This window comes from Oncorhynchus clarkii, chromosome 31, assembly GCF_045791955.1.
Source record: "Oncorhynchus clarkii lewisi isolate Uvic-CL-2024 chromosome 31, UVic_Ocla_1.0, whole genome shotgun sequence".
In the NCBI taxonomy this organism is placed as follows: Eukaryota; Metazoa; Chordata; class Actinopteri; order Salmoniformes; family Salmonidae; genus Oncorhynchus; species Oncorhynchus clarkii.
Genome location: NC_092177.1, coordinates 34238437 through 34264016, shown reverse-complemented (window position 1 = coordinate 34264016; position 25580 = coordinate 34238437). Strand labels below are relative to the sequence as shown.

At 43.4% G+C, this 25580-nt stretch overlaps 1 protein-coding gene across 2 annotated transcripts in view; it reads left to right on the top strand.

The window, feature by feature from the left end:
* LOC139391176 (AFG2 AAA ATPase homolog A) overlaps nucleotides 1-25580 on the top strand; it is a 123422-nt gene that overhangs the window by 60722 nt on the left and 37120 nt on the right. Inside the window, exon 16 of one of the 2 annotated variants that reach the window (XM_071138749.1) lies at nucleotides 15521-15595. The exons of the other annotated variant lie outside the window; for it this stretch is intronic. Within the exon in view, the coding sequence (XP_070994850.1) occupies nucleotides 15521-15595 (75 nt within the window). The remainder of the gene's footprint in view (nucleotides 1-15520; nucleotides 15596-25580) is intronic. 2 annotated transcript variants of the gene reach the window in all.

Sequence of the window (25580 nt, the reverse complement as noted above, 5' to 3'; positions counted from 1 at the left end):
TGACAAATGTGAACACAATAGAGATTGGCAAACGTTTGCCAATCCTACCGGTGTGTCTGAGCTCTTATAGTGCCAGAAAGCCCATATGCCTGCTTTCTGCTACTCCTCTGTCAGCAAAGCTGACTTGAAGTGTCAGTTTCACACCCCACATTTGCATTGTGAGTGACATGTCACATTTTCTGACCTATCCAGTAGGGATACGCAAATGTTCAAGATACAACTGCATCGCTCCGCGGACACCAAACCAATACATATGTAGCATGCATCAGTCAGAAAATCGATTCAAATGTTACTAATCGCCAATTTAAATGATTTTTTTGCTGATATTACTTTCTTTCTACCTTCCGAAAATACCTAATCTTTTGTGACAACTTTGATGCGTACCCTCCTTCAGTGTCGAACTAAGCATTTAACTGTGTTGACAGTCATTGACCTACATGTCATTTTTGCATGCCAAACAACCATAGGAAATATCAGTAGCCTAGTCCATTGGTTCCCAACTCCGGTCTTTGAATACTCCCAACAGTACATATTTTTGTGGCCCCGGACAAGCACACCTGATTCTACTTGTCAACTAATCATCAAGCCTTTGGAAAGTTGAATGGGGTGCTTTTGTCCGGGGCTTCAACAAAGAAAATGTGTGCTGTTGGGGGTACTCGAGTACCATTGTACTTGGAATAAAAGTAAGCTAGACACAACTTTCATTCCTCTGTGTCCAAATCAGTAAAGACTTACAATGGTCCAAACACACGCGCACAGTCCTGAAGGTGTGACAGCGCCTCTTCCCCCTCAGGAAGACATGACGGTCTTTATCCATAACTGTCAGTTACACGGTTAATGTCTCTGCATGGTCAATCCAGCATCTGAAAAGGCCATACATTATTTACTGTGATGCAGCCTCTGCAGACTTCATGACTTTCATACTTCTTGCACTTAGTGGAGCAGAGCAGAGCTATTGTGAAGGGCGTTTTCAAGGAAATTAATTTGTGTTTATACAGGACGTACCTCCCGCACTTACTGTCAACCAATCATGTCAATGCGGATCTATACAAAGCCCTCCAGCATTGTTACAAAATTTGAGAGGCGCATGGCGATGCGGTTACACTGCTTGATTTGGCCTTTGCATACCACTTGATTTGGCCATTGCATGCTTTCAGATGCTCCGCAATTGCAACACACCCTCCCTGCAAAGACTCCGACCACATTTTCCAATCAAGCATAAATTATATTTTATATTATATAATCGGGCTTCCTTAAACCCCCCAAACAAAGCAAGATGATACAGTCTCTACCTTGCATTGGCTTGATTATCAGTGTTTGTGTTTGCTTCTCCTAATGTGTTTGCGCTGGATTCTTTTGGGGCTGTTTGCTGCCGAGGCCCCATTTTTATTAACGGTTTGGTGGGTTCACTCTCCGTGCCCGCTGATGCAAAACTGAGAAGGGAAAACATTTAATTTCCTCTGGAAAAGCACCAAGGTGAGTATTTATCTTTTAAATTGTTAGGAGGGGATTGGGCGGGGGGAAGAGAAGGAGGGGGGGAAGAACTTTGAGCGGCGGACAGTTTGACTCTGGGAACGTGGAACCCTTGGACAGCCAAGCTCCAGGATGAAGTCCCAAGCCTGGGGAGCTACAGACATCCTGTTTTGGAACAGCCTGCGGCCCGGGTATCGCACGGCACCTGCGGACGACGCCATCGTGTCTGCCAGCGCCGGGGACAGCGTCGGGGACCTCCAGTTTTGACTTGGCTGGCCTCTTTCGCTCTTCCACAGTTGCATTGGCTCCCCAAGCCCCCTGTGGATTATCTTGTTTCACCATGCAAGAATGTGTCTTGGTGAAGCAACAGAGAACTTGCCGTATCTGAAAACAAATGTATGAAAAAGTTTTCTATCAGAAATAATATTTTGTTGTACAATATCTTTATCCCTTCACTCTGTCGTCTGGCGTTTTGATAAGTACTGGCTCAAACATGCACCTATATACACACACCCATGAATCCATTCTGCTCTAACCTTCTGTTGTTCACTTGACTGTGATTATAATACTTCACTATTGTCCAAAGTGTTGCCAGTGACATGCTGTGCTGTATATTTATTTTCTTTCCTCCTACTCCACTAGTCAGATTTTCTTGAGAAGCTGATATAACAGGAAGTTTGGGAGATGGAGCTCCCTCGTTTGTTGCTATTTAGGACAACAGGAAGGAGCCTGCGTCTGTCACAACCCCCTCCGGATTGCCCAGTCTGATTCTGTTCTCACCAAGCAGCCTTGTGGAGTGGCCTGTTTTGTTGTCTAAATGGGCTACCTGTGAACCCTGGAGTCCGCACACTGTCACTGTGTCTCTGGACATCAATCACTCTGAATTAGCTACATGTTTTGCCAGGGGAGTGTCCCCTCAATTTTGCAGGACTGCATTTTCCCACTATACGTCAATAATGTTATTTGATTTACAATGTTATCAGGGCCCAGGTTAGACCACTACTACATCCCTTGCTCTGACAGACAGCAGGCCTAAAGCAATATATTGTTGACGGTTTGTCCATGCAGGCTCAAAATGGTGGCCATTTCATTTTTTATCGCCCATGAAGAAGTGTTTTGAGGAGGCTTTAGTTTGCATTAAGGTGTTTATTTATGAAACTCCTTGACTAGTGATTGAGATTGTTGTCCAGGAAGGAGACCTGGATTAGTTTATGAGAGACTTCGTATCGTCGTACAGAAATATAAAGAAATGCTTGCCAGTCAAAATCAAACATGGAATTCCTGCAGGTCTTCTTATAGAGGGACACATGCACACATAAACACATTATAAAAAGAAACGTATTCTCACTGTAAACTGCATTTGTTTTCAGCAAACTTGACATGTGTAAATATTTGTATGAACATAAAAAGATTCAACAACTGAGACATAAACTGAACAAGTTCCACAGACACGTGACTAACAGAAATGGAATAATGTGTCCCTGAACAAAGGGGGGGGGGGGGGGGGGGGGGGGGGTGGGTCAAAAGTAACAGTCAGTATCTGGTGTGCCCACCAGCTGCATTAAGTACTGCAGTACATCTCCTACTCGTGGACTGCACCAGATTTGCCAGTTCTTGCTGTGAGATGTTACCCCACTCTGCCAAGTTCCTGGACATTTCTGGGGGGAATGGCCCTAGCCCTCACCCTCCGATCCAACAGGTCCCAGACGTGCTCAATGGGATTGAGATCCGGGCTCTTCGCTGGCCATGGAAGGACACTGACATTCCTGTCTTGCAGGAAATCACACGTGGCATTGTCATGCTGGAGGGTTATATCAGGATGAGCCTGCAGGAAGGGTACCACATGAGGGAGGAGGATGTCTTCCCTGTAATGCACAGCTGTTGAGATTGCCTGCACTGACAACAAGTTCAGTCCGATGATGCTGTGACACACCTCCCCAGACCATGACAGACCCTCCACCTCCAAATCTATTCCGCTCCAGATTACAGGCCTCGGTGTAACGCTCATTCCTTTGACGATAAACGCAAATCCGACCATCACCCCTGGTGAGACACAACGGCGACTCGTCAGTGAAGATAACATTTTGCCAGTCCTGTCTGCTGCAGCGACGGTGGGTTTGTGCCAATAGGCGACCTTGTTGCCGGTGATGTCCGGTGAGGACCTGCCTTACAATAGGCCTACAAGCCCTCAGTCCAGCCTCTCTCAGCCTATTGCGGACAGCCTGAGCACTGATGGAGGGATTGTGCGTTTCTGGTGTAACTCGGGCAGTTGTTGCCATCCTGTACCTGTCCCGCAGGTGTGATGTTCGGATGTACCGATCCTGTGCAGGTGTTGTTACACGTGGTCTGCCACTGCGAGGACGATCAGAAGTCCGTCCTGTCTCCCTGTAGCGCTGTCTTAGGCATCTCACAGTACGGACGTTGCAATTGCCTGCCCACATCTGCAGTCCTCATGCCTCCTTGCAGCATGTCTAAGGCACGTTCACGCTGATGACCAGGGATCCTGGGCATCTTTCTTTTGGTGTTTTTCAGAGTCAGTAGAAAGGCCTCTTTAGTGTCCTAAGTTTTCATAACTGTGACCTTAATTGCCTACCGTCTGTAAGCTGTTAGTGTCTTAACGACCGTTCCACAGGTGCATGTTCATTAATTGTTTATGGTTCATTGAACAAGCGTGGGAAACCATGTTTAAACCCTTTACAATGAAGATCTGTGAAGTTATTTGGATTTTTATGAATTGTCTTTGAAAGACAGGGTCCTGAAAAAGGGGACGTTTCTTTTTTTTTGCTGAGTTTACTACTGGCACTCACCTCCCATATTCCCAGATGCTGGATACTCATCTGGCATCCTTTACCAGCCTTGCACAAGTTATAAATGCTATGGGCTCAACTTCTAACCCTTGGAAAAGACCAATAGACCCTAGGCTGACATCAAAGGACCTGGACATCAAACAGAAACCAAGCGCATAGATATTCATTCAGGATAAAACGAACATGAACCCCACCATTTGTCAATACCATGATTTATTGGCATTTGTAGAAGAAGAAAAAAGCCATTGTGTTTGGTCAGGTTTTGTGGAGGTCAGGGATAACACAAGGATTCTGTCATTGTGCTGATTGTGCACGCTAGTTTAGTTTGTTTAGAGTGAAAATTAGGAGAGTACAGTGCTTTTGGTGGCATTTTAGGGTTGTTGAGAATAACTGAAGTATTCTGTGGGAGCCTTGGAGATTTGAAATGTTATGTCATGAACAGTCCTTGCTCTAGAGATCAACAGGGACATGTATTATCTCTCTCTCTCTCTCTCTCTCTCTCTCTCTCTCTCTCTCTCTCACACCTCCCCCTGACGCTAGCCTGTCTGAGTGGCCTTTTGCCATGCATTCCTCCCTTCCCTATTTGGCCCCAGCTTCAGGAAGTGGCCCAATTAGTGCATAAACAACATGAAGGGGGGGAAGGACCAATTAGTGCTCTTTGAGCTCTGTCCGTCAGACCCACAACTGTGCTGTGCAGACCCGCTCACAAGGCCCTGCAAACGAGGAAGAAAAGGAGGGGGAATGGTGGAGCGGAAGGCAAACAAATAAACAAATAATTAAAATGACAAAGTACAATGGACCTGTGCTATGACACTTGCAATGCTCGCCTGCGTTTTTGAAAGTCACTTGTATACAGTGAAGTAGGCCAGGATGCAAACAAATTAGCAACCAAGGCTAGGCTAACGTTGTGGGCTCACATGCTAGGTGAAAAAAAAGCTCTGGGTTGTTATGGGATGTGGATAAAAGCGTCCGCATGCTTCCCAGACTAATAGCTTCTCAAAATGGACAAACCCTTATCGTCGCTTTTTTCTCGTTTTTCAAGCAAAGGTTTTTTTCAGGGAATATGCAAGCACACTTGTTCAGTTTGCCTAGCCGACTTCGGTTAACCGCCAGCTGAACTGAAGCACACTGACTGCCTTTGACCAGTGTTTATTTGTAAATCGGGAGGTGCTGGAATAAAAAAGTGAGAGCAAGAGGGGGTTGATCGGAACGCATGAAAAAAAAAATTGCCTTTAATCAAGCATTGCATGTATATCATGGCATTTGCGTAGTGGCATAGAGTAGAGCAGAGGTGCTTACAGAATTTGCACACATGGGGAAAATATTTTTTATATTGCATTTATTGCAATTCTACGTCATTTTACATGACTGGAGACTTTAGCAGAATCTATTTTAATACCACACAAATTATCAAAATGTCAGGCTACTCTGACACCGACAGAGATCCATAAGAGCAGCCTCATCTTGAATGCAAACAGTAGCCTAGGCCAACAAAAAGAGTGGCGTGGAGAGAGATGGTAGATCAAACATGAGGAGGACATTTTCCAGTGTCACTGACTCACCCAATGATGCGCAGCGCACTGACCGGCGTTTTACTTTTTAAAACGATGCTGTTCGTCAACCAGACTATTTGGGAGTTGATACAATATTTTGGTATCTACAGACAGATTAGTGTTCTATTAGACAGATTTGTTTTTCAGCAGGAGCCATTTGCTCTACAATGTGTGGTTTTCCCGGGATTGTATATTAGATATTGTGAAAAGCCTGTTTTGACTGCCGATTGGTAGCCTGTTGCCGCGCTTTCCCGACTGTAGGCTATTCTTTGTGATTGGGCTAAACTTTTTACATGATCCACAGCTATGTTTTAAAAGAAAGGGAGGGAGGGATACCTAGTCAGTTTTACAACTGAATGCCTTCAACTGAAATTTGTCTTCTGCATTTAACCCAACTCCTCTGAATCAGAGAGGTGCGGGGGCCTACCTTAATCGAAATCCATGTCTTCGGTGCCCAGGAAACAGTGGGTTAACTACCTTGCTTATGGGCAGAACGACAGCTTTTTACCTTGTCAGCTCGGGGATTCGATCCAGCATCTTTTAGCTAGGCTATTGATCCTCTGTGGCTAAATTATAGACCTACTTTCTGGTGTAGTATTTTGGATTTCATTTATTCATGTAGGCTACAGGCAGGAGTAGCTAATTCTATAATTTTAGCTAATGTATTTAAACGCAGCACTTCCACGACCCTTGCCGCGGCTAGAATTCTGTATGATTTTTAAAAATGAATTTGCATATTAAATAACTTTCAAATAAATTATGAAGTGCAACTCTGGAGAGATGAGTTGCAGGCTCATGTCTGAGAGCAGAGTGTGGTAGAGAGAAGAAATTGAATTTCATTCTACACTGAACCAAAATATAAATGCAACATGTCCCATGTTTCATGAAATAAAACATCCCCGAAAATGTTCATTCACACAAAAGCATATTTATCTCAAATTTAAGGCACAAATTTGTTTACATCCCTGTTAGTAAGCATTTCTCTTTTAACAAGATAATCCATCCACCTGACAGGCATAAGCTGATTAAACAGCATGATCATTACACAAGGGCACCTTGTGCTGGGGACAATAAAAGGCCACTCTAGAATGAGCACAGGTGTCTCAAGTTTTGAGGGTGCATGCAGTTGGCATGCTGACTGCAAGAATGTCCACCAGAGCTGTTGTCAGATAATTTAATGTTAATTTCTCTACTATAACATGGTGACCAGACTACTAGCACACATGTTGAGTTTGTCCACCCACACCAGATGCGATCAGGACACGCAGGTTGAAATATCAAAACAAACTCTGAACCAACTATGTTAATTTGGGGACAGGTTGAAAAGCATTAATCATTTATGGCAATTTAGCTAGCTAGCTTCCTGCCAATTTGTCCTGGGATATAAACATCGGGTTGTTATTTTACCTGAAATGCCAAGGTCCTCTACTCCGACAATTAATCCACAGATAAAAGGGTAAACCAAGTTTGTTTCTAGTAATCTCCCCTCCTTCAGTCTTATTCTTGTTCTTTGGACTTTATATGGCAGTTGGCAACCAACTTTAAAGTGATTACCACTCCCAACTGGAGTGTGGACCTCAGTTCATCTTTAAATCACCAACATGGGTATTTGCTCCTAAAATCCAATGAGGAGATGGGAGAGGCGGGACTTGCAGCGCAACAAGCGTCAAAAATAGAACCAAATTCTATTTTAGCGCCTGGCTATGCAGACACGTGTGAGCAGTATGGGTGCAATGATTGAATAACATGTATGTGTTATATTATGTGCGAGTGGTGTGGTCAGCATGTAAGCCGCCTCCAACTTTGCTTTAGAGAATTTGGCATTACGTCCAACCGGCCTTGCAGACCACGTGTATGTCGTTGTGTGGGCAAGCGGTTGGTGGTGGTGGGGTTATGGTATGGGCAGGCATAAGCTACGGATGACGAACACAATTACATTTTATCGATGGCTATTTGAATGCACAGAGGTACAGTGACGAGATCTTGAGGGCCATTGTCATGCCTTTTTTTTTTAAAGGTATTTGTCAGCAACAAATGCATATCTGCATTCCCATTCATGTGAAATCCATAGATTAGAGCCTAATGAATTTATTTCAATTGACTAATTTCCTTATATGAATACCAAAACATACAAGTAACTACTAGTTCTACAACCTGTGTACAGATGGAGGAATAGTTGTAGTCAGTATTGAAGTTCAAAAGTATCTGTAGTACATCATTGTATGAGAGAATGCCATTTCAAAAGTTAAACGTTGACAAATATATTGCATGTAGCATTTATAGTTCCATGTATTCTTCCAAACTCCAAGACGGTCGCCACTTCTGGGAAGATAAGAACTGGTGCTCAATGAGATTCATGCTCGGCTTTGACTTTGGAAATATGAATCACTAAGGCCTGAATTCTGACTCAAGATGCATGGAGCTCCAACTGAAACTGTAAATCATATCACACCCTCGTGTCAATGGAGAATTTGTGTGAAAATGAGTAAATGAAAGGATAATTGTGGATTTCCGCTGTACAATTGGTCTCCCCCGCTCTGAGCCTTGTCATTATTTTATTGGTTTGGATTATGTGGTGCTAGCCATTACTAGCAGAAGTTTCTGTGATTAATGGTTTCATCCAATGATGAAATCCAGGCTAAGAACACCAGGGTTTAACTGCGTAGGCCAATGTTTCCACTGGGCGGCTATTTAATAAAAAACAATTTAGCCCCAAACTCCAGCCTTTCACTGGTAAATCTTAGTAAAATGATCATGTGTGCACTGCTGCTTAATGGTATATGATTTACAGGTGACACCTCTGGTGTTTGCACATGGCCAACTCAAGGAAGCACTTCTATGGCTGACACATACCGTTGAAGTCGGACGTTTACATACACCCTAGCCAAATAGATTTAAACTCAGTTTTTCACAATTACTGACATTTAATCCTAGTAGAAATTCCCTGTTTTAGGTCAGTTAGGATCACCACTTTATTTTAAGAATGTGAAATGTCAGAATAATAGTAGAGAGTGATTTATTTCAGCTTTTTATTTCTTTCATCACATTCCCAGTGGGTCAGACATTTACATACACTCAATTAGTATTTGGTAGCATTGCCTTTAAATTGTTTAACTTGGGTCAAATGTTTTGGGTAGCCTTCCACAAGCTTCCCACCTTAAGTTGAGTGAATTTTGGCCCATTCCTCCTGACAGAGCTGGTGTAACTGAGTCAGGTTTGTAGGCCTCCTTGCTCGCACACGCTTTTTCAGTTCTGCCCACAAATGTTCTATAAGATTGAGGTCAGGACTTTGTGATGGCCACTCCAATACCTTGACTTTGTTGTCCTGCCACAACTTTGGAAGAATGCTTGGGGTCATTGTCCATTTGGAAGACTCATTTGCGACCAAGCTTTAACTTCCTGACTGATGTCTTGAGATGTTGCTTCAATATATCCACATAATTTTCCGCCCTCATGTTGCCATCTATTTTGTGAGGTGCACCAGTCCCTCCTGCAGAAAAGCAGCCCCACAACATGATGCTGCCACCCCCGTGCTTCGCGGTTGGGATGGTGTTCTTCAGCTTGTAAGCCTCCCCGTTTTCCCTCCAAACATAACGATGGTCATTATGGCAAAACAGTTATATTTTTGTTTCCTCAGACCAAAGGCCATTTCTCCAAAAAGTATGATCTTTGTCCCAACATGCAGTTGCAAACCGTAGTCTGGCTTTTTTATGGTGGTTTTGGATCAGTGGCTTCTTCCTTGCTGAGCGGCCTTTCAGGTTATGTGGATATAGGACTCGTTTTACTGTGGATATAGATACTTTTGTACCTGTTTCCTCCAGCATCTTCACAAGGTCCTTTGCTGTTGTTCTGGGATTGATTTTCACTTTTCCCACCAAAGTACGTCCATCTTTTGGAGACAGAACGCGTCTCCTTCCTGCGTGGTATGACGACTGCGTGGTCCCATGGTGTTTAAACTTGCTTACTATTGTTTTTACAGATGAACGTGGTACCTTCAGGCGTATGTAAACTTCTGACCCACTGGAATTGTGATACAGTGAATTATAAGTGAAATAATCTGTCTGTAAACAATTGTTGGAAACATGACTTGTGTCATGCACAAAGTAGATGTCTTAACCGACTTGCCAAAACTATAGTTCGTAATAATTTGTGGAGTGGTTGAAAAACGAGTTTTAATGACTCCAACCTAAGTATATGTACATTTCCGACTTCAACTGTACGTGAGATATGACAATTGTATTTGGCTGAGCATGGGCATTTTTGTTAAGAAAATGGCACTGGCATAGGGCAGGGAGATATATTGAATTTTAGTTTTTGCGCAATATTCCAAATGCCTGTATTGCAAGAATCAATGTTGTTTTTTTCGCTTTAATTTTTGCTTGTTCTCATGTTGTTTTTTTTGGTCTTGTTTTCTTCACTCCTTTTGTGCTGTGTGCACCTTCCCCTTTACAGCAGAGATCTGTATATAATGATGAATTGCACATGTCTCCGCTCTGACAATGGGAGTCGTTCCAAAGGCAGGAAGTCAGGCGACAAGCTTAGGTCCAAAATAAGACCATAAAAACGCATTGGGCTTGTTTTGGACAGATATTGTGTGTGAAACCTCTCGCTTTGCCTCATCCTCTATGGTTTACACAGACTCCCCATGCCCTTCCATGCCCTTCCCCCTGATCACATCTTCCTCTAACAAGCGGTTTTATCTTGTATTTGCGTTTGAGGTCTGGTCCAACAGAATCAGAATCATTATTTTACTGTAATATTTTTATTTGACCCCCTTTTTCTCCCCATTTCGATCTTGTCTCATTGCTTGCGTACTTCTCTTGCGTACTTCGCCTCCTGCACCTCCCCAACGGGCGCAGGAGGTGAAGGTCGAGTCATGCGTCCTCCGAAACATGACCCGCCAAACCACGCTTCTTAACACCTGCCCGCTTAACCCGGAAGCCAGCCTCATCAATGTGTCGGGAGGAAACACCATTCAACTGACGACTGAGGTCAGCCTGCAGGCGCCAGTATTGCCACATGGAGTAGCTAAAGCGCAATGAGCCAAGTAAAGCCCCCCTGACCAAACCCTTCCTAACCCGGAAGACGCTGGGACAATTGTACGCTGCCCTATGGGACTGACGATCATGGCCGGTTGTGATACAGCCTGGGTCTGTAGCGATGCCTCTAGCACTGCAATGCAGTGCCTTAAACCACTGCACCACTCGGGAGGCCCATAAGTTAAACTTTCAAACAATATATTTTTTATGTCTCAACTACTCAAATTGCGCGCAGAGAAGTCACTACTAAAACAAGAGTATCAATGAACATTGATTCTGGAAAATGCTCAGTTTGTCGGGCTACCAAGTTCCGCTAGCAGCATTTTAACCAAAGATGCCTGCTACAAGAAGTTAGAAATTATTAGTGAATGTGCATTTATGCATGGTTTGGTAAAATGTGTAACAAACAGGGTATTTTCAACATAAAGTAATTCAATTATTAGTGGGTCTTATGGTTGTGGAAGGCTTATATTTAGTCTAGGTGTAATTTCACAAGCATTAGGTTATTGTTGACTGTTTGAAGTGCAGTGTGTTTGACCTTTAGTTGTACAAATCTTGTTTAGAGAAAACATTTTTTTTTTAAATAGAGAAGTTGTGAATCGCCACAAGTTTGAAAAATATCAAGAAATTATTTTTAGACCATATCGCCAAGACCTACGCTGGAATGTAAAAGCAGCCTTTTTACGGGCTCCTGACCAATTTGTGTTTTTATGTACATAATGTTTCCGCCATCGTTTCCTATGACCAAAAAGAGGTTCTGGAAATCAGAACAGCGATCACTAACTTCAAGTAGGATAAAGATTTCTACTTCAACGGGTCGGTGGCGCAGGACATACTTCTCACCAGGACCAGGCCCTTATTCCCGACACTCGGAAGAGAATGAGAGGCCAATGTGCAGGCACCCTAAAGAAACTGCGGCACAAATAAATAAACTGCCTCTACTGAAATACGTCTTAATTAATTTCTACCAGCATGTCACCTGAGGTGAAAAAACTCTAGATGACCTTTACTCCATAAACAGAGGCACATACAAAGCTCTCCCTCACTGTCCATTTGGCAAATCTAACCATTACTCTATCCTCCTGATTCCTGCTTACAAGCATAAACTCAAACCGGAACTAACAGTGACACGTTCGAAATGGAAGTGGTCTGATGAAGCGGATGCAAAGCAACAGGACTGTTTCGCTACCACAGACTGCAATATGTTCCCGGACTCATCCGATGGCATTGAGGAGTTTACCACATCAGTCACCAACTTCATTATTAAGTGCCGTTGTCCCCACAGTAACCGTACATACATATCCCAACCAGAAGTCATGGATTACAGGCAACATCTCCAGTGAGCAATAGTTTAGGGCTACTGCTTTTAAGGAGCGGGACACTAACCTGGACACTTATTAGAAATCTCGCTATGCTCTCCGACAAACCATCAAACAAGCAAAGCGACAATACAGGAATAAGATCATACTCATACGCAAATCAAATCAAATTGTATTTCTCACATGTTTCTGAATACAACAAGTGTAGACCTTCCACCTTAGTGGAATGCTTACTTACGAGCCCTTAACCAACAATGCAGTTTTAAGAAAAATAATTGTTAAGAAAAAACAAAGGGAAAAAATCATTAAAGAGCAGCAGTAAAACAATATTATCGAGGCTATATACAGGGGGTACTGGTACAGAGTCTATGTGCGGGGGGGCATAGGTTAGTCGAGGTAATTGAGGTAATATGTACATGTAGGTAGAGTTAAAGTGACTGGGTGTAACGGATGTGAAACGGCTAGCTTAGTTAGCAGTGTGCGCTAAATAGCGTTTCAATCGGTGACGTCACTTGCTCTGAGACCTTGAAGTAGTAGTTCCCCTTGCTCTGCAAGGGCCGCGGCTTTTGTGGAGCGATGGGTAACGATGCTTCGTGGGTGACTGTTGTTGATGTGTGCAGAGGGTCCCTGGTTCGGGCGAGGGGACTGTTTAAAATTATACTGTTGCATGGGCATAGATAATTTAAAAAAGAGTAGCAGCAGTGTAAAAGAGGGGGGTGGACAATGCAAATAGTCTGGGTAGCCATTTGATTAGCTGTTCAGGAGTCTTATGGCTTGGGAGTAGAAGCTGTTAAAAAGCATTTTGGACCTAGACTTGGCGCTCCGGTACAGTGCAATAGCAGAGAGAACAGTCTATGACTAGGGTGGCTGGAGTCTGACAATTTTTAGTACACCGGCTCTGATGCTCGTCGGATGTGGCAGGGCTTACAAACTATCACGGATAAGAAAGGGAAACCCAGCAGCGAGCTGCTCAGTGATGCGAGCCTACCAGATTATCTAATTGCCTTTTATGCTCGCTTCAGGACAAGCAACACTGAACCATGCATGAGAGCACCAGCCGCACCAGCCGTAGTCGATGTGAGTAAGACCTTTAACCTCTTGGATCTCTGGGGGCGCTATTTCATTTTTGGATAAAAAACGTTCCCGTTTTAAGCGCGATATTTTGTCACGAAAAGATGCTCGACTATGCATATTCTTGACCGTTTTGGAAAGAAAACACTCTGAAGTTTCAGAATCTGCAAAGATTTTGTCTGTAAGTACCCCAGAACTCATTCTACAGGCGAAACCAAGATGATGCATCACCCAGGAATTAGCAGAATTTCTGAAGCTCTGTTTTCCATTGTCTCCTTATATGGCTGTGATTGCGCAAGGAATGAGCCTACACTTTCTGTCGTTCGCCCAAGGTCTTAGCAGCATTGTGACGTATTTGTAGGCATATCATTGGAAGATTGACCATAAGAGACTACATTTTCCAAGTGTCCGCCTGGTGTCCTGCGTCGAATTCGGTGCGCAATTGCCAGCTGCTTCCACTTTACCATTTGATTCAGGGGAGAAAGCATGTGTCCAAGAACGATGTATCAATGAAGAGATATGTGAAAAACACCTTGATGATTGATTCTAAACAACGTTTGCCATGTTTTCAGTCGATATTATGGAGTTAATTTGGAAAAAAGTTCGCGTTTTGAGGACTGAATTTTCGGGTTTTTTTTGGTAGCCAAATGTGATGTATAAAACGGAGCTATTTCTAATACACAAAGAATCTTTTTGGAAAAACTGAGCATCTGCTATCCAACTGAGAGTATCCTCATTGAAAACATCAGAAGTTCTTCAAAGGTAAATGATTTTATTTGAAGGCTTTTATGTTTTTGTTGAAATGTTGCGTGCTGGATGCTAACGCTAATGCTAACGCTAAATCCTTTGTTTGCTAGCTACTGTTACACAAATTATTGTTTTCCTATGGTTGAGAAGCATATTTTGAAAATCTGAGATGACAGTTTTGTTTACAAAAGGCTAAGCTTGCGAGATGGCATATTTATTTAATTTCATTTGCGATTTTCATGAATAGTTAACGTTGCGTTATGGTAATGAGCTTGAGTCTGTATTCCTGATACCGGATCCGGTATGGGGAGTTCCAAGAGGTTAAAGAGATTAAAAGGGCACAGGTCCAGAAGCATTACCAGGATGCGTACTCGGAGCGTGGCAAGTGTCTTCACTGACATTTTCAACCTCTCCCTGACCCAGTCTGTAATACCTACATGTCTACAAGCAGACATCATAGTCCCAGTGCCCAAGAACGCACACGTAACATGTCTAAATGACTATCTGTAGCCATGAAATGCTTTGAAAGGCTGGTCATGGATCACATCAACACCATCATCCCTGACACTCTGGAACCACTCTAATTCGCATACCGCCCCAACAAATCCACAGATGACGCAATCTCTATTGCACTCCACACTGCCATTTGCAACTTGGACAAAAGGAACACGTACGTGAGAATGCTGTTCATTGACTACAACTCCGCGTTCAACACCATAGTGCCCTCCGAGCTCATCACTTAGCTAAGGACCCCAGAACTAAACACCTCCCTCTGCAACTGGATCCTGAACTTCCTGACGGATGGCCGTAGGTAGTGAGTCTTGGCAACAACACATCTGCCACGCTGACCCTCAACACTGGGGTCCCTCAGGGGTGCGTGCTTAGTCCCCTCCTGTACTCTGTTCACCCACAACTCCAACACCATCATTAAGTTTGCCAACGGCACAACGGTGGTAGGCCTGCCCCCCCCGACGACGATGAGACAGCCAATAGGGAGGAGGTCAGAGACCTTGCGGTGTGGTGCTAGGACAACAGCCTTTCCCTCAGTGTCAGCAAGACAAAGGAGCTGATTGTGGACTACAGGAAACGGAGGCCTGAGCATGCCCCCATTCACATCGATGGGGCTGAAGTGGGTAGGATGAGAGCTTTGAGTGTCCACATCACTAATGATCTATCATGGTTCAAAAACACCAACACAGTTGTGAAGAGGGCACGACAACGCCTTTTCCCCCTCAGGAGGCTGAATGATTTTGCATGGGCCCTCAGATCCTCAAACAATTCTACAGCTGCACCATTGAGGACATCTTGACTAGCTGCTTCACTGCTTGGTATGGCAACTGCTTTGCATCCGACCGTAAGGCGCTACTGAGGGTAGTGCGTACAGCCCAGTACATCACTTGGGCCAAACTCCCTGCCATCCAGGACCTCTATACCAAGCAGTGTCAGAGGAAGGAAGGCCCTAAAAATAGACTTCATCCACCCAAGTCAGACTGTTTTCACTTCTACTGCAGGGCCAGTGGTACCGGTGCACCAAGTCTGGAACCAACAGGACCCTGAACAGCTTTTACCCCGAAGCCAATAGACAGGTAAATAGATAGTCCGGGTAGCTATTTGGTTAAATAGTTAACTAACTGTATATACCCTTTTTGCTCAAACTTTTTTTGACTCATTACGCTGTTGCTACTGTTTACTATCTATCACTTTATTCCTATTTATATGTACATATCTACCTCAATTATCTCGTGCCCCTGCACATCGACTCGGTACTGATACCCCTTGTATATAGCCACGTTACTGTTACTCATTGTGTATCTATTATTACTTTTGATTTGACATAGTGATAGGGGACAAACCTAACAAGGAGTTAGACGAGTCAGTATAGACAGGAGATGAGGCTTGAAAAGGATTAGTCGTAATCAGGATGTGCTCAATAGAAAGAAATCCCAGGTGGAAGGTGGTGGAAAGGTAGGTGGAAACTGCGCCATTGGCCGCCCCACCACCGTTGTTATTGTTTTTGTTGCCAAGCTGAGGAGCGTGGTGCAGCATGGTAAAACAAATCGCAGAAAACAGTGGCAAGAAAAAGTATGTCAACCATTTGGAATTTCCCGGATGTCTGCATAAATTGGTCATCAAATTTAATCTGATCTTCATCGAAGTCACAACAATAGACAAACCTAGTGTGCTTAAACTAAGAACCCACTAATTATTGTATTTTTCTAGTCTGTATTGGATACATCATTTAAACATTCACAGTGTAGGTTGGAAAAAGTATTTTAACCCCTCGGCTAATGACTTCTCCAAAGTCAGGAGTCAGCTAACCTGGAGTCCAATCAATGAGACGGGATTGTTGGTTAGAGCTGCCTTCCCCATAAAAACACTCACAAAATTTGAGTTTGCTATTCACAAGAACTATTACCTAATTTGAACCATGCCTCGAACAAAAGACATCTTAGAAGACCTAAGATTAAGAATTGTTGACTTGCATAAAGCTGGAAAGGGTTACAAAAGTATCTCTAAAAGCCTTGACTTCTGTAACCGTAAAAGCCTTGGTTTCATGCATGTTAACATCAGAAGCCTCCACCCTAAGTGTTTTTTCTCCACTGCTTTAGCACACTCCACCAACCCTGATGTCCTAGCTGTGTCTGAATCCTGGCTTAGGAAGGCCACCAAAAATTCTGAAATTTCCATCCCAAACTACAACATTTTCTGCCAAGATAGAACTGCCAAAGGGGGTGGTGTTGCAATCTACTGCAGAGACAGCCTGCAGAGTTCTGTCATGCAATCCAGGTCTGTGCCAAACAGTTTGAGCTTCTACTTTTAAAAATCCACCTTTCCAGAAACAAGTCTTTCACTGTTGCCGCTTGTTCTAGACCCCCCTCAGCCCCCAGCTGTGCCCTGGACACCATATGTGAATTAATCGCCCCCCATTTATCTTCAGAGTTTGTACTGCTAGGTGACCTAACCTGGGATATGCTTAACACCCCGGGCGTCCTACAATCTAAGCTTGATGCCCTCAATCTCACACACATTATCATGGAACCTACCAGGTACAACTCTAAATCTGTAAACACGGGCACCTTCATAGATATCATCCTGACCAACCTGTCCTCCAAATACACCTCTGCTGTCTTCAACCAGGATCTTAGCGATCACTGCCTCATTGCCTGCGTCCGTAATGGTCCGCGGTCAAATTACCACCCCTCATCACTGTCAAACGCTCCATAAAACACTTCAGCGAGCAGTCCTTTCTAATTGACCTGGCCCGGGTATCCTGGAAGGATATTGACCTCATTCTGTCAGTAGAGGAAGCCTGGTTATTCTTTAAAAGTGCTTTCCTCACCATCTTAAATAAGCATGCCCCGTTCAAAAAAATGTGCACATCTGAAGTTTGCAAAAGTGCACCTGGATGTTCCACAGCGCTACTGGCATTCTGTGGACAGATGAAACTACAGTTGAGTTGTTTGGATGGAACACACAACACTACAGTATGTGTGGAGAAAAAAAGGCACAGCACACCAACATCAAAACCTCATCCCAACTTTAAAGTATGGTGGAGGTAACATCATGGTTTGGGGCTGCTTTGCTGCCTCAGGGCCTGGACAGCTTGCTATCATTGACGGAAAAATGAATTCCCATGAACTAAACATCTGCATATGGATTAAAACTTTCATCCTCACTAGCAGGAAATCCTCCTTTCTGTTTTGATTGAATGGGGCCTCTTTTTTTCCCCCCCAGTTATATAAGCAAATATAAGGTAAAAATGTACTCTTACATTCCACCTCCGCTGGTGACACCAGGACACGCTGTGCTACTCCAGCTTAGCACTCACTTACCAACAGTACAATTATGCTCTGCCTATCCCTAAACAGTGTCAAAATTGACAGTTAGACAAACAAATGATTACTGTTAGGTATAAATTAAGTGAGCTGTTCACTGTTTCCAATTTCATAGGGGCAACTGTAGAGAAACCCATATTTCAAACTTCTGGTCAATATCTGCGTATGTCATTTTCCAACGTGTCTCAAAATGTTTGCATTCTTATTGAGATACCAGAGGAAAGGCTCACCGGGGTATAAAAAAAAGAATGTGCTTTGTGGCTATGATTTTGAAGTGTGTTTTGCGGAGCAAAGCAAGAGAGAGCATTATTCCATATGGTTGTCAATATGCATGAGTTACTGCACGAGGTCCCACAGAGAAGTGTAGAGATGATTACTGACAACTGGAAAAACAGTTTGCTCTGGGTCCTTTGATTGAGGAATATTTTGCTGGAAAAAAAAAGGGAAATTAGTTATTTGAGTTTGTTTTGGGGGAAAATGATATGTACACTTGATATCTGCTATATAGATATAGGGCTAAAATGTCTTAAACAGTGCAACAGCAACCGGCCATTAATGATAGTTTTAACTACTTTGCATAAAGAGTAGCAACAATTATACTGTAGGTAGCTAGTGTGTCGTGAAAGAATAAAGTAATCTGAGTGGTTGATGTTAGACGCTAAGATTTGGAGAGTGAACATTGACTTTGAGATGACAAAGTCCATTTTTCCTCACAAGAATATATATAGACAGGTGTGTGCTTTTCCAAATCATGTTCAATCAATTGAATTTACCACAGGTGGACTCCAATCAAGTTGGAGAAACACCTCAAGGATGATCAATGGAAACAGGATGCACCTGATCTCAATTTCGAGTCTAATAGTAAAGGGTCTGAAAACGTATGTAACTAAGGTATTTCAGTTTTTTTTAATTTTTTATATATATATAAATGTGCAAACATTTCTAAACCTGTTTTCGCTTGCCAGTATGGGGTATTGTGTGTGGATTGATGAGGAAAAATACTGTAACATGACAAAATGGGGAAAAGTGAAAGGGTTGAACAGGCTGTTGATTTTGGCCTGTGGAATGTTGTCTCACTCTATAATGGCTGTGCTAAGTTGCTGAATATTGGTGGGAACTGGAACACCCTGTCGTACACGTCGATACAGAGCATCTGAAACATGCTCAATGGGTGACATGTCTGGTGAGAATGCAGGCCATGGAAGAATTGGGACATTTTCAGCTTCCAGGAATTGTGTACAGATCCCTGTGACATAGGGCCGTGCATTGTCATGCTGAAATATGAGGTGATGGCAGTTGATGAATGACACAACAATGGGCCTGCAGGATCTCATCACGGTATCTCTGTGCATTAAAATTGCCATCAATAAAATGCAATTGTGTTCGTTGTCCGTAGCTTATGCCTGGCCATACCATAAACTCACTGCCACCATGGGGCACTCTGTTCACAACATTGACATCAGCAAACCACTCACCCACACAAAGCCATATATGTGGTCTGCGGTTCAGGCCAGTTAGACGTACTGCCAAATTCTCTAAAACGACGTTGGAGGCGGCTTATGGTAGAGAAATTAACATTAAATTGTCTGGCACCTGCTCTGATGTACATTCCTGCAGTCAGCATGCCAATTGCACAATCCCTCAAAATTTGAGATATCTTTGGCATTGTGTTGTGTGACAAAACTGCACATTTTATAGTGGACTTTTATTTTCCCCAGCACAAGGTGCACCTGTGTAATGATCGTTCTGTTTAATCAGTTTCTTGATATAACACATCTGTCAGCTGAATTGATATTTATTTATACACAAAAGTTGAGAGAAATATGTTTTTTGTGCGTATGGAAAATTTCTGGAATCTTTTATTTCAGCTCATGAAACATGGGACATTCCCTTTACATGTTACATTTATATTTTTGTTCAGTGTATGTTAAACTACAAAACAATAAAATGGGTGAGTTTTTATGAGTTTTATGGCAGGGCGGCAGGTACCCTAGTGTTTAGAGCATTGGACTAGTAACCGGAAGGTTGCGAAATCGAATCCCCGAGCTGAGAAGGTAAAAATCTGTCATTCAGCCCCTGAACAAGGCAGTTAACCCACTGTTCCTAGGCCGTCATTGAAAATAAGAATTTGTTCTTAACTGACTTACCTAGTTAAATAAAGGTAAAATAAAAAAATATATAGAAATGTTGGTGATTTGTTGGATGTGAGTATTGTAGTTCCATCTGCCACTGAGGCTATCAAAGATAGTCAGCTTGAAATAAGAGCTCAAATGACTTGTTTTTGGTGCTCCTATAGCCTAGCCGTTTCTGTATTTTGTTCCTCTCACAGAAAATTATATAACTATCCGTGAAAGTAGAACTGCACACTGCACTCATTCCTTTTCTTCAAACACAGTAAAAGCCACCTCAAGTCAAAACCGATACCCAAGATAAATTTTGACAGGCAAATAGCCACTCTCAAGTCATGTTGGCTCCTCTGCTGTTTTAGCAGACGTAGGAAGTCCTGGGTTCCCTTTGAGAGATTTACAAGCCCACAAGTGCTTTAGTATTACAGTACAGTGGGGACCAGCGCAGAAAGAGCCCAGAGTGCAGGTAGGGCTGAAGCAGGGGCTCTAAAAAGGTTGTAGGTTATAAATACTTGACGGGGCGTCCTTCCTGAAGCACAAAACGCCGGGCTTTGAACAGGGCCCATCCGCTGCGACCTCCTCCTGTCTCTTTACCATCCCTTTCCTCACTCCCCCTGCCCCCTCTCTTTGGCCTAACAGCAGTTTGCCTACTAGGTAAACAGGAAGTTTGATGGTGGAGGCTGTACCTGTTTGTCTGTCTCTCACTTACTCACACACAACACACACACACACAAACACACAGTCTCTTCTCAGCAGACCTGCATGGGGGTCATCACATGATGGCGGTGTGCAATTTGATGCGCCACGTTGATAGCTTTAATATCAATAGGTCTGGGGGCATTGGTTTACAACAACATCCTGGCTTTTACAAAGGATTAGAGAGGAGGGCTGCTTTGTTTCTAGTACAGGTACCTGTATTGGTGTGTGAAAGGAGCTTCATCATCTTCAATGCTCACCGTGTTCTGATGTTCTGGTCCTTTCCTCCTCTTTTGAATGCACCAGAACAAAATGCCTTTCTGTTTAGTCATTTTCTCATGTTTTTTTTATTTTATGATTATCATTTGAAAAGCCGAAGGAAGAAGGGCTACCGCTCTGTACTTTTTGGCATCTCTGATTCCTCTAAATTTTTACCTCCGTTCACTATAACAATGGCTGAGGTACGCATCTCTGCGTGCCTGATAAATATCTCAACTTGGATGTCTGCCCACCACCTCAACCTCAACAAGTCGGCGCTGCTCTTTCTCCCGGGGAAGGCCTGCCCGTTCCAAGACCTCCATCACAGTTGACAACTTCACGGTGTCCCCCTCCCAGAGTGCAAAGAACCTTGGCGTGACCCTGGACAACGCCCTGTTGTTCTCTGCAAACAACAAAGCAGTGACTTACTCCTGGAGATTCATGCTCTACAACATCCGTAGAGGAGGACCCAACCTCACTCAGAAAGGCTCCCATGTTGAGGGTCAGCGTAGTGGATGTGTTTTTGCCTACCCTCACCACCTGGGGGCATCCGTCAGGAAGTCCCGGATCCAATTGCAGAGGGAGGTGTTCAGTCCCAGGGTCATGAGCTTGGAGAGCACTATGGTGTTGAATGCTGAGCTGTAGTCTATTAACAACATTCTCACATAAGTGTTCCTCTTGTCCATGTGGGAGAGGGCAGTGTGGAGTGGCATAGAGATTGCGTGATCTGGAGATCTGTTGGGGTGGTATGCGAATTGGAGTGGGTCCAGGGTGTCTGGGACGATGGTGTTAAGCCATGACCAGCCTTTCAAAGCATTTCATGGCTACAAATGTGAGTGCTATGGGGCAATATTTATTTAAACAGGTTACCTTGGCGTTCTTGGGTACAGAGACTATGGTGGTCCGTTTTAAACATGTAGGTATTACAAACTGGGTCAGGGAGAGGTTGAAAATATCAGTAAAGACACCCGCTAGCTGGTCAGCACATGCTCAGAGTATGTGTCCTGGTAATCCATCTGGCCCTGCGGCCTTGTGAATGTTTACCGGTTTAAAAGTCTTAGAAGGCGTTTAGCTCGTCTGGCATCACTGGGCAGCTCGCGGCTGGGTTTCCCTTTGTAATACATGATTTGCAAGTCCTGCCACATCCGACGAATGTCAGAGCCGGCATAGTAGGATTCGGTCTTAGTCCTGTATTGGCGCTTTGCCTGTTTGATGGCTCGTCAGAGGTCGTAGCGGGATGTCTTATAAGCGTCCAGATTAGGGTCCTGTTCCTTGAAAGTGACAGCTCTAGCCTTTAGCTCAGTGTGGGTGTTGCCTGTAATACATGGCTTTTGGATGGGATATGTACAGTGGGGCAAAAAAGGATTTAGTCAGCAACCAATTGTGCAAGTTCTCCCACTTAAAAAAGATGAGAGAGGCCTGGAATTTTCATCATAGGTACACTTCAACTATGACAGACAAAATGAGGGGGAAAAATCCAGAAAATCACATTGTAGGATTTTTAATGTATTTATTTGCAAATTATGGTGGAAAATAAGTATTTGGTCAATAACAAAAGTTTATCTCAATACTTTGTTATATACCCTTTGTTGGCGGTGTGTTTGGGATCATTGTCATGCTGAAAGACCTAGCCACGTTTCATCTTCAATGCCCTTGCTGATGGAAGGAGGTTTTCACTCAAAATCTCACGATACATGGCCCCATTCATTCTTTCCTTTACACGGATCAGTCGTCCTGGTCCCTTTGCAGAAAAACAGCCCCAAAGCATGATGTTTCCACCCCATGCTTCACAGTAGGTATGGTGTTCTTTGGATGCAACTCAGCATTCTTTGTCCTCCAAACACGATCACCCAAATGCTCTCTAGCTAACTTCAGACGGGCCTGGACATGTACTGGCTTAAGCAGGGCGACACGTCTGGCACTGCAGGATTTGAGTCCCTGGCGGCGTAGTGTGTTACTGATGGTACGCTTTGTTACTTTGGTCCCAGCTCTCCCGTGTGGTTCTGGGATTTTTGCTCACCGTTCTTGTGATCATTTTGACCCCACGGGGTGAGATCTTGCGTGGAGACCCAGATCGAGGGAGATTATCAGTGGTCTTATATGTCTTCCATTTCCTAATAATTGCTCCCACAGTTGATTTCTTCAAACCAAGCTGCTTACCTATTGCAGATTCAGTCTTCCCAGCCTTGTGCAGGTCTACAATTTTGTTTCTGGTGTCCTTTGACAGCTCTTTGGTCTTGGCCATAGTGGAGTTTGGAGTGTGACTGTTTGAGGTTGTGGACAGGTGTCTTTTATACTGATAACAAGTTCAAACAGGTGCCATTAATACAGGTAATGAGTGGAGGACAGAGGAGCCTCTTAAAGAAGAAGTTACAGGTCTGTGAGAGCCAGAAATCTTGCTTGTTTGTAGGTGACCAAATACTTATTTTCCACCATAATTTGCAAATAAATGAATTAAAAATCATCATTTTTTTCTGTCATAGTTGAAGTGTACCTATGATGAAAATTACAGGCCTCTCTCATCTTTTTAAGTGGGAGAACACTTGCACAATTGGTGGCTAACTAAATACTTTTTTTGCCCACTGTATGGTGTTGTGTGGGAAATCGGTTTGCTAACGTCAACGTTGTGAACAGATGGTGGCGTTGGGGTATGGTATGGGCAGGAATAAGCTACGGACAACAAAATCAATTGCATGTTATCGATGGCATTTTTCCTATTTTGTTCCTTACAACCTGGAATTAAAATGGATTTTGGGGGGGGTTGTATCATTTGATTTGCACAACATAACTACCACTTTAAAGATGCAAAATTGTTTTTCTTGTGAAACAAACAACACACAAAAACAGAAAACTTGAGCGTGCATAAATATTCACCTGCCCAAAGTCAGTACTTTGTAGAGACACCTTCTGCAGCAATTACAGCTGCAAGTCTCTTGGGTTATGTCTCTATAAGCTTGGCACATCTAGCCACTGGGATTTTTGCCCATTCTTTAAGGCAAAACTGCTCCAGCTCCTTCAAGTTGGATGGGTTCCACTGATGTACAGCAATCTTTAAGTCATACTACAGATTCTCAATTGGATTGAGTTCTGGGCTTTGACCAGGCCATTCCAAGACATTTTAATGTTTCCCCTTAAACGACTTGAGTGTTGCTTTAGCAGTATGCTTAGGGTCATTGTCCTGCTGGAAGGTGAACCTCCGTCCCAGTCTCAAATCTCTGGAAGACTGAAACAGGTTTCTGTCAAGAATTTCCCTATATTTAGCGCCATCCATCAATTCTGACCAATTTCTCAGTCCCTGCCGATGAAAACAATGCCCACAGCATGGTGCTGCCACCATGGGGATGGTGTTCCCGGAGTGATGCGAGGTGTTGGGTTTGCGCCAGACATCGTGTTTTCCTTGATGGCCAAAAATATCAATTTTAGTCTCATCTGACCAGAGTACCATCTTCCATATGTGTGGGGAGTCTCGCACATGCCTTTTGGCAAACGCCAAACATGTTTGCTCATTTTTTTCTGGCCACTCTTCCGTAAAGCCCAGCTCTGTGGAGTGTACGGCTTAAAGTGGTCCTATGAACAGATACTTTCCTAGATATTTTCCTATAACCAACCCTGATCTGTACTTCTCCACAACTTTGTCCCTGACATGTTTGGAGAGCTCCTTTGTCTTAGTGCCGCTTACTTGGTGGTGCCCCTTGCTTAGTGGTTTTGCAGACTCTGGGGCCTTTCAGAACAGGTATACATAGACTGAGATCATGTGACATATCATGTGACACTTAGATTGCATACAGGTGGACTTTATTTAACTAGTTATGTAACTTCTGGAGGTAGTTGGTTGCACCAGATCTTATTTATTTTTGTATTTTTTTAAATTATTTTTTTAAACAAATAATTATTTTCGTTTCACTTCACCAATTTAGGCTGTTTTGTGTTTGTCCATTACATGAAATCCAAATAAAAATCCATTTAAATTACAGTTTGTAATGCAACAAAATAGGAAAAACGCCAAGGGGGTGAATACTTTTGCAAGGCACTGTACCATGACTAGATCCTGAGGCCCATTGTCGTGTCATTCATTCGCCACCACCATTCATGTGCCATGAGGGGGGGGGGGGGGGGGTGGTGTGTTCTGGATCGACGTGTACGACATTGTGTTCCAGTTCTTGCCAATATCCAGCAACTTCGCAAAGCCATTGAAAAGAAGTGAGACAACATTCCACAGGTCACAATCTACAGCCTGATCAACTCTATGTGAAGATGTGTCGTGAATGAGGCAAATGGTGGTCATACCAGATAGTGACAGTTTTTTTTTATCCACACCCCTACCTTTTCTTTTAAGGTATCTGTGAGCATCAGATGCATATCTGTATTCCCAGTCATGTGAAATCCATAGATTAGGGCCTAATTAATTTATTTCAATTGAATGATTTCCTTATGTGAACTGTAACCGAGTAAATTCTTAGAAATTGTTGCATGCTGTGTTAAGTTTTTGTTCAGTATTTGTTCGAAATAGTTTGGATCTTGACGTTCCAAAGCATTCTACAATCTTTATTTGCTGTATGTTGACGGTTTGTGCATCAAGGTGTCTTTGACATGCCTTCCTGGACTCTGAGGGACTAAATATCTAGGCTCTTGCACATTTTAATTTAAGGTATAGT